At 43.3% G+C, this 9672-nt stretch overlaps 1 protein-coding gene across 1 annotated transcript; it reads left to right on the top strand.

The window, feature by feature from the left end:
- The first annotated feature begins 6675 nt into the window (after nt 1-6675).
- Nucleotides 6676-9330, top strand: apoeb (apolipoprotein Eb). The gene is made up of 5 exons (XM_079739880.1): nt 6676-6741; nt 7098-7164; nt 7271-7421; nt 7705-7992; nt 8324-9330. Exons 2-5 carry the CDS (start codon nt 7122-7124, stop codon nt 8673-8675), a joined length of 834 nt encoding a protein of 277 aa, XP_079596006.1. The 5' UTR covers nt 6676-6741; nt 7098-7121; the 3' UTR covers nt 8676-9330.
- The last annotated feature ends 342 nt before the right edge of the window (nt 9331-9672 follow it).

Consider the following 9672-nt stretch of genomic DNA (forward strand, 5'->3'; position numbering starts at 1 on the left):
GCCCAGCTAACCTCCCTCTACCTGTCCTTTGTCAATGTTAACAACAGCTTCATCAACAGACATTGGGGATGTATTATGAATATTCGGGTACAAGTTATATTTTAAAGTTTTTGGACAGTAAGGTGTGTATGTTGATGTCTAAGTATTTGTGGTCTGTGATCATGTCATATCTGTGTATCTAAGAGGAATATTCCAATAAAAGCAATATATATTAAAAAAAGTGAACGTTGTTTTTTTATGCTATATATATATATATATATAATATATATATATATTAGTGCTGTCAAGCGATTAAAATATTTAATCGCGAATAATTGCATTAATGTCATAGTTAACTCGCGATTAATCGCACATTTTCTTCTATTCTAAATATCCCTTGGTTCTGTGCTGCTAGCCTTTTAGTGAGATCAGAGAGTGTTGAGAAGGCCAGTAAGAAGAGAGACCCACAGTGAATTCAACCCGGTCCACTTGACATCGGGTAGGTGCATGACAGTGGTAGGCCTGCCGTAATACTTCAATAGCCCAGGCTTTTATTTGTTTCAATCACTGAACTTTCGAACAAAACTCTTGCTCAGCAAAGATGGGAAATACTATAACATGTATTATTTAAACCAGTATGAATATTCCTACCGTACGTAGGCCTAAACAGATTACCAGGCTATCAAACAATGCCTAAACACACACACACACACACACACACACACACACACACACACACACACACACACACACACGCACACACGCACACACGCACACACGCACACACGCACACACACACACACACACACACACAGACACACACACAGACACACACACACACACACACACACACACACACACACACACACAAACACACGGTGGTGGAGTGGTAATCGGGAGAGTCTGGAGAATTCCCCGTGGGCCGTTAACGTTTCGGGGCTGTCGGGCTGATTACTGCGGGATAACAATATTGCGTTTAGAAAAGTTCCTTGCAGCGCCGTCCGGTGTGGGTAACGGATTGACTCGGCTGCAAGATCGACTCGGGGTCCTAGATGCGCAATAATGACGCACTTCCTGTAAACGCTGTCTATTAAATGGGCATGCGCGTTTCATTCATTCCCATGTTATTCCTAAATATTAACGATCTCCTTTTGTTTTCTAATCTATGAATAATAATCTAATGTACAAAGATTGATCAGATAATATTTGTGGCTTTAGATTGATGGCTAACGTGAGCTAATAAACTTTAGAGGGGGGGGGGGGGCTTTCATCAATATAGGATTAGTTTTGTAGGTGATAATTACTTTAACATATGTGAAGACAAATATATATGTGTAACTGAGCGTTTTATTGTTGCCTATACTTGGGTAATATATAAAGGAAGAATTGGTTAATTCCATTCACTGAACGGGGCTATCCACTTTATTTCCAGCACTCCCAACACAGTCAAAACTGCGCCCACACGCAGACACTTCCGTTCTCCTCCTTCAGAAAAAGATTCCCTAACAGGAACTGGGTTACATATGCATTCATCAGTGCTTTTAGACGTGTTCCCAATGTCTTTGTTTGTAAGAACGGGCTGTGTTCAATGAAATCAAAACCAAAACGGATTGAGCCTTCTTTTTATGTCCATGATTGAGCCCCGTTTATAAACAACCATTCCGAGTTTTGTCCGTTGGCTTGTGTCGATAAGTCAAGTGTTTATACGTCATCTGTAAGCGCAGGACCCCGAGTCGATCTGGCAGCCAAGTCAATCTGGTACCCACACCGGCAGCCTGAGCTGTGCGCCTGCAACCTCACTCACTCAACAGACGCAACAATCAAACTGTCAACGTCGCAACCAAGTCAATTTTGTCTAGAGGGGAGTAACTGAGCGGCCCCTCCCGGAGTGATACAGCCCAGGTGGGCCTTGAACTGCGATTGGTCAGAAAGACGTAACAGCTAATGACAACATTGAACTCTCGTGCAGGCTCGAACAGAGTGACACACAAACACACACACACTTTTAAGGAGTTTTTCACCCGCTCCGTATCCTTGCTTGCCCCAACAAGTTCTCGCGGCGTGCTTGTTGTTTCGTTACTGGTGTAGATCCGGTATGGGGTTGTAGTTCTTCTTACGTGACTAGTGGTTGCTAGACAGCAGGTGAAAAAACGGTTAAAATTGGTTTGCGTTAACACCATTAATAACGGGTTAAACTGACAGCACTAATATATATATATATATTAGTATATAGTATTTATATAACAAGAAAGCAAGATTAATCTATTGAGGCAGTTGTCATTATTTTTTTCTATTCAATATCAGCTTAGTTTTACTTCTATTTAAAACTGGCTTGCTACTTTTTTTGGAGATTGTCAGTTTTAACTCAGCACACATAACACCATTAAACATTATTAGTTCACTTTAGACAGATGAATAACCATTTACAAACGAAAAATTAATTGACAGAGAAGAAAACATAATAATTGTACACTATAATTATAGATTCATTGAATCTAGTTTGGTAGACACACACGTTTCAGTTACTTATGTGTGCGTTTCAGTTACTTATGTTCTTTCAAAGCCTCTTTGATTTTTTCTATTTCAGTAAAGTTGAATGTTAACAATGAAAATGTTAACAATAATAACCTTGCTGTAAAGTTAAAATCTAAGATCCATGATACACATGATTGATTTCCCTGCAACTAAACATCCCGATGTAGCCACTAAATGCATCATGACAATTGGAACATCTCAATATAATATTTCAGGACATTGGAAAGAGTTGACCCATCTTCTCTTGGGAATGGTTAGTTTGAATGGTTGATGGTTGATAAATGATGATGGCCTGGTTTAAATAAAGCCACCAAGGATATAACCTGACAATATATGAAAGAACATATCCCATGAAGCATGTAGGATACTATCACAGAATCAGTAATATAACATTAGCAATAATTCTGTATTTGGAACATCACTGAACACAATGTACTCATTCTTCAACACTATCAGAAAAACGTACAGTGACATTTCCGTAAACTGCATGCAGCCGTCCCCATTTCCTCCACCGTGCCCCCCCCCCCCCCAGCCAGCTTCCACACACACACACACATGGCGTGTTGAGAGTTGCCCCAGCGAGTCACGATGTATTTGCCTGATAAACCTCTCTTTCACTCTGCTGCTGTTGATCTCCTGCCTTTCCCCGTTGCAAACAACATTCCTCTCCTCTACCCCCCACTGGTTGTGCACACCTTTAACCCTCCAACCTCCAGAACGAGGGGTTCTGAATCACAATGACTGTACCATGTCCTTTCAATATTACTGAAACATTAAACAGATGTATTTTTCTTTATTTTTTTTGGTTGTAGTTTTGATTTGTATTCTAGAACAGAGAATCATTTTAGAAGACTTTAGGAATATTTTGGAATCTTAGTCGTCTTAATTAATAGTTAGCAAATGCAGGTATCCTTCTGCAATGCAAAATCTTATTTTATTATTTTACTCAATGAATATATTGATTCATATATATTATGATGATGATGATGATGATGATAAAATACACACTATGATACAAGTACAGTTCAATATTTCACAGGAGAGCAGGAGCTCACGAGTTCACTTGGGAGTTACAGTAAATCAGAAGCTAACCTACAATAGCACCCGGTTTCCTAATTTGACACACAACACACATCGCCACACTGACGGTGATCGTGACTCAAAGGCTGCTGACATCTGAAGACGCTCAGCCCAACACTGCACAGGAAATGAGGCCAAATGCGCACGACCGTTCAGTGTGGAGGCCTCTCACCTAGATAAACTAACTGAAGTGATGTCACTGACGCATGTTCACACCCTAGAGTCAAACCCATCCCTGTCTTCTTGTGAACCTCAGAGTTGTTGTTGTTGATGTTAATGGTTGGCTGTGCTTCCAAACTGCTTCCACAGACAATGAGCTCATCTTGCTCAGAGGTCACAGATGTTAATAGCCTGTTTGGTAGCTCAGAAGAAGCAGATGCTGCATGTGAAGCAAGCCTGTCTGTTTGTCTGAAAGTGACTGCCTCTTTTAGTTTCTGTTCTTTATTATGCTATTTAGGGATGTGTTTGACGGTCATTGACCTGTGCCTGATTCTGTGCTTACTGTACAATAATTGGCTTGAATTAGTATTTTAATATATTTGCTTGTGGCTCTACCTGTACTTATGCTGGCCAGATTGACATGTAGGCCCAATATCTTTATGAAGTGATAATAATACAGCCAGCCCTGACCCCCGCACAGGTGGGAAAAGAGTTCATGTCTGCACATGACTACAACACTATACGAGATTATGCACAATCACAGAGTGAACAAATCAAACATATAATCCTTCTATTCACATCCTGCTTAATTTATTGAACAGAGGGAAAAACAAGAGTTGGTGGCGTGACAAGAGCTGCACAACACCGATTAAATTGCTAATGTCATGTGTTATTGTGTGCTATTGAACTGGACTAGGCTTGTTGAAGTGCTGAACATGCAGATCCTCGGCTCCACGCCCCCACGTGGCACAGACTCCCTCTGGTGAGGAGCAGCACGCACGGCCTGACGGAGCCAAACTAGAACAGCCGTCGCTTTCTTACCATTGAGTCACTCAGCAGACTTTCTTCACAGCCACTTACAATGTTTTCTTTCAGCTTTTTTTCTCCAGATTGAAATGAAAGGCCATTAACGACACACAACTACATAAGGGCTTGCACATCGTAATGGCCTACAGGTAGGTTGAGGGCCTTGGGGTGGGAACCAAGAGCCTTCCGGTCCGGAATCCAACACCGGAAGGCTGTCTCCGGTGTTGCCCCTGTCTTCTAGTCCAATCAATGTAATTGGTGAATCCATTAATCAAAGATGCAGTATCAAAAGTTCCCAGGCCACATTGTATGAACCCCCCCCCAAACCCTAAACCCTCTAAAGGCCTCGGAAAACTCCCCCGAGCTCAACTCTTAGGACGCTAAGCTTCCATGGAATGGCGTGCTAGCTGAATCCAATTATGTGGTGCTGTACAGCCACCAACTGATGTTCATTGGGTAGCCTTTTGAACATTAGCCAATTCATGGAGAGCAGCTTTTCAAGTTTTTTGCTTAAAGAGCAAAATAGGCCCGGGCAGACAAGGAATGCCAGTGCTAAACACGGAAGGAGAAACTATAGTTGACTGCACAGTTGGAAAAATAACATATCTTTTTATCAAAATTTCAGAACATTACATTCTGGGAATTACTAGAAAACAGGACTGAGTCAAGGGGCAAAGGTCAGGCCATGATTGGTTGACCCTTGACCTTCCAAAACTAAACTGGCTTTATTCTAATCCTATCAGTGGAGTAGATATCTAAGAGCACATAGGTGCTGGTATTTACAGCCCCAATAAAATGTATACATCTGTAAATTGTTTCCCGAAGAACAACTATTTTCTTGGAAAACGTTGACATACTTTGTGGGCTAACATACTGTATGTTACATGTGTTTTATCTAACAAGAATACATATTTAAAAGGGTAGTAATATGATGCTCAAATATAAAAATAAAGAAGCCTAATTCAGAAAGGTACAACTAGTTGTTGTGGTGTAGTGCTTTCTTTCTCACGTCCTCGGTCCTGGTCTGACGGTAATCCTGTCTCTGTATGGCCAGGCTCCAGTGTCCCCAGGTTACAACATGCCCCGCTCTCTGATAACCCGTTCTGATGTGGGAGCCTGGGTTTCTCATGATTCACTACAGTACATCATACAGCCCTTTTGAAACGCCTTGACTTTTTATTAAATGTATGATTACAGATTATTATTTTTTTAACATTTTCCATCCCTGCAGCACACTTTCTCCATAGCCTACATATGGATCCTATAATATCGGTCGCTATGGCTAAGGCCAATGTAGACAGTGGAGGCCTTGAATACGTCTATGCGTTTAGGCTACTGCTGCTTGTGTGTGGCGTTAAACAACTAGCGTTGGGGGTCGTATGTGTGTTTGTGTGTGTCAGTGTGTTTGTGTGCGCGCGTGTGTGAAAGCCATTAGGCCATCTTTGTCAAAAACAAAACAATTGAATACGAAAGGAATTGGCACTTAGGTGCGTTGAATTGTCCGCAATTTTACGCACTTGTGCGGGGGTCGAGTTTGAATTCAAATGCATAGGTCGAGTTTGAATTCAAATGCACAAGCCTACGTAGAAAGGGACATTTAAATACTGGCGCGATTGGCCATTCTGCTCCGATCGCAACACCTTTTGTTTGTAATGTGTGACTGTAGGCTAATAAAACCACATAAAGTAGGTCAAAAATTAAACAAAATTTAGTTTAAAGTTCCCAATCTTTGTATTACAAGTAGGCTAGCTAAGAGCATAGTTGGAGCTTACATTTAACATGCCCACATCGTAACAGTAGGACACCACAAGCATTCAATAGCCCCTTCAATGAAGATCGAATTATAAAACACACTGAGATGCACGAGGGTGTTATTTCCTCCCTATTGACTATGTAGGCCTAGGCTATCGGGTAATGTAACGTCGCCCCGAGATTACTCAATCACCGGTTTCAACAATAAACCCTACGAGACCTTCGGACGGCAGTAACGCTGGCACATTGCGTGGAGGTTATTGCTGAAAAGACCGATCCTTCTCATCATCACAACCACGTGGATGGATGCGCGCACACACAGCCACTGGGGCGCGCGCCCTGCGAAAGCACGCAGCAGCGCAACCTCCAGGGATCATATAAAAGTCCTGCACCGCTGTCTCAAAGGCAGGAAGGATCTGATCTCTCCAGGTGAGTGGATGAGCGGCTAGGCAGGAAAAGATAGCGCATCCTCAACTGCGTCTCCTAACTTCTTATCATTTTTCGTTTATCTTAACGATACTTTTCCTGAATGCTAAATTGAGTTGTTTCAATACTTGAACTGGGTAACTCTATCATTGAATGTAAGAAAGCTTTTGAATTTAGTTTTATGGACCTAAACCTACTATATTTGTTTTTAATCAAAGAGGAATTTTACATGACTATGTTCTGCCTTACAACCTATTCACAGTATAGAAGTAAACAAATATGGAGTGCTATAGCTTGTAGTTCACATCTGCATTTACTTGCCTTTATTAACTTTGCATTCTCTACTTTTCCCCCAATAGTTGAATCTGTTTAATCGAACAATCATGAAGGCTGTAGCTCTCATCCTTGCTCTTGCATTTGTTGCAGGTAAGCACGTCTATCATTTCACCACACTGCATTTCATACCGCCTTCCTTGCTTGTGATAACGTGCTCTGTTCTCTTGTAACTAAACACTGTGTTTTCCCCATATAGGCTGCAATGCCCGCGTCGTGCTCCCCTACCCCACCCCGACCAACTGGGAAGGCTCAGTGGATCAGTTCTGGCAGTACATCGCCGACCTCAACACCAAAGCCGATGGTGTGGTGGAGAACATCAAGGCCTCCCAGATCAGCAGGGAACTAGAGTAAGAAACGGACCCCCGTCTTGCTGTGTTTGCTGGGGTTCTGTGTGCTCTGCAAATGGGGCTCATTGGTTTAACTATTTGCATTCATGCTAAATCATATCTCTAATTCATTCAGGCAAATTCAATACAAAGAGCTTTATTGGCATGATGAATAAATACGCACACACACACACACACACACACACACACACACACATTGTAACATTGCAAAACCCTCTTGCTTAACAACAACACGCCACTGTCCCATCCTTATCTTCTGCTCTCTCCCCCCCTCCTCCTCCAGCACCCTGATCACCGACACCATGGCCGAGCTGGCCGTGTACCGGGAGGACATCACCGCCAAGCTGGGCCCCTACGCCGACGACACCAAGGGACAGCTGACCCAGGACATGCAGCTGCTGGCCGACCGCCTGCAGACGGACATGACGGAAGCCAAGGAGAAGAGCAGCCAGTACCTGGAGGAAGTGAAGGCTCTGGTGGAGCTCAACGCGGAGGAGGCCAACACCCGCCTGAGCGTCTACACCCGCAAGCTGAAGAAGCGCCTGAGCAAGGACACCGAGGAGATCCGCAAGTAAGGACTGGTTCAGGCTGGGACACAAGGGGCGGGTTGTGCGCGGCCCTGGGAGAGATGCACTGGCTTAGCACACGAAAAGGGTCGGAAGACTAGGAAAATGATAGGATGACGATTGGGAAATGTATATAAAGTGGTTTGGATACATTTCCCTTCTTGGTTGAAGATGAATAGGACAATTAAATGCATGTAAAACAGTACTATATAGTATACATAATAATATAATATAGTATAATATAGATAATAACATTGTTATTGTTAGTGTTTATGGTGGGGACTGAACGGTTGAGATGGAAGCCTCACCCCCTATGTTCTCTCACTTCCTCCCCAGCACCGTCTCCACATACCTGGGCGAGGTCCACTCCCGCACCACCCAGAACCTGGACATGGTGAAGGAGCGCGTGCAGCCCTACGTCAGCCAGGCCCACGGCAGCGCCAGCGAGAAGCTGGGCAGCATCACAGCCCTGCTGAAGACCCAGGCCGACGGTCTGAGCCAGCAGCTGGAGACCCAGGCCGAGGGCCTGAAGACCCAGCTGGAGTCCACCGCTGAGGAGCTGCGCACCACCATGGAGGAGAAGATGGACCAGCTGGGGGAAATCCTCGCCCCCTTCGTCGCCAAGGTCCGCGAGCAGATCCAGACCATTGCAGACACCGTCAAGGAGGCCGAGACCGCCGGCCAATAGATGCTCCTAAGACCACGGGTTGGGGAAGGGGGGGTTAGATGATTCATGATAAACTATTGTTTTCTTTGAGGGGGGGTGGGTGGGAGTTGAGTGTTACCAGTGTGTGTGTGTGTGTGTGTGTGTGTGTGTGTGTATGTGTGTGTACGTGTGTGTGCATGTGTGTATATGAGGAAGGATGGGGGAGGTGCTCCATGGTGTGTTGACGATCGCTTTAAAGTGACTTGTCAGCACATCTTAGCACCTGCCTGTTAGATCCTTTCTTCCTGTTTGGTGTTAGATCAGTGGTGTCCTTCATCTCCTCTTGTCTCTCCTGATCCCCTGAACCCCAGCCGGTCTGAGGCCCTGTCCAGAACCACTGCGTTTGAATGCATTGCATCTGCTTCGCTGAGTGAAATCCTCTTGTGGTTTAACCTTGATTCCCAAGTGCACTGAACCCTGTGGTTGCATATTATGAAGCCACCAGTATACCTACAGTTAATACCCAAACCATTTAAGCACCCATGTCTACTTTAGATTAACACTGTTTGTACTTCTCAAACATGAGTGAAAGTCTTTGAGTTCATTGTGAGTTCTACATTTCACCATGCTACCTGATTGTTCATTTGTTAAGGCTGAAGTGTAATGGTACAATGAATAAAAAACAAAAAAAACCAAACTGTTCTGATTTGCTTTCTTAAATATTAATAATCTAATCAGGGGACTCTTAAATGTTGTAGCCTATATACTATATAGTTTACTTCAAAGCTACATCAAAAAACAAGGCTGTCAAAACAAATCAGTTTCAGCAATGAGCAACTGATCATCATTGAGCCAACTCCTTCTAGTCATCTGTAAAACATTCATTAAAAATTATTATTGCTGTAGAATTTGGACGTGTGGTTTTGCCACATCCTTGGTGGACCATTATGTGCCTTTAATATATGTATTTTTCCTTGAAAAACCCTCCAAACATGCATTTTCCTAACATTTGCTCTGAACTGTAACTCGTTTTCTAAAG

The sequence above is a fragment of the Pollachius pollachius genome (assembly GCF_949987615.1).
Source record: "Pollachius pollachius genome assembly, chromosome: 1".
NCBI classification, from domain to species: domain Eukaryota; kingdom Metazoa; phylum Chordata; class Actinopteri; order Gadiformes; family Gadidae; genus Pollachius; species Pollachius pollachius.

What these genes read in the sequence shown, in the direction of transcription:
- apoeb (XM_079739880.1), top strand. Translation starts at nt 7,122, where the DNA reads ATGAAGGCTGTAGCTCTCATCCTTGCTCTTGCATTTGTTGCAG. An exon ending in CAGATCAGCAGGGAACTAGA is followed by an intron (nt 7,422 to 7,704) that starts GTAAGAAACGGA and finishes CTCCTCCTCCAG; the next exon opens with CACCCTGATCACCGACACCA. An exon ending in GACACCGAGGAGATCCGCAA is followed by an intron (nt 7,993 to 8,323) that starts GTAAGGACTGGT and finishes CTTCCTCCCCAG; the next exon opens with CACCGTCTCCACATACCTGG.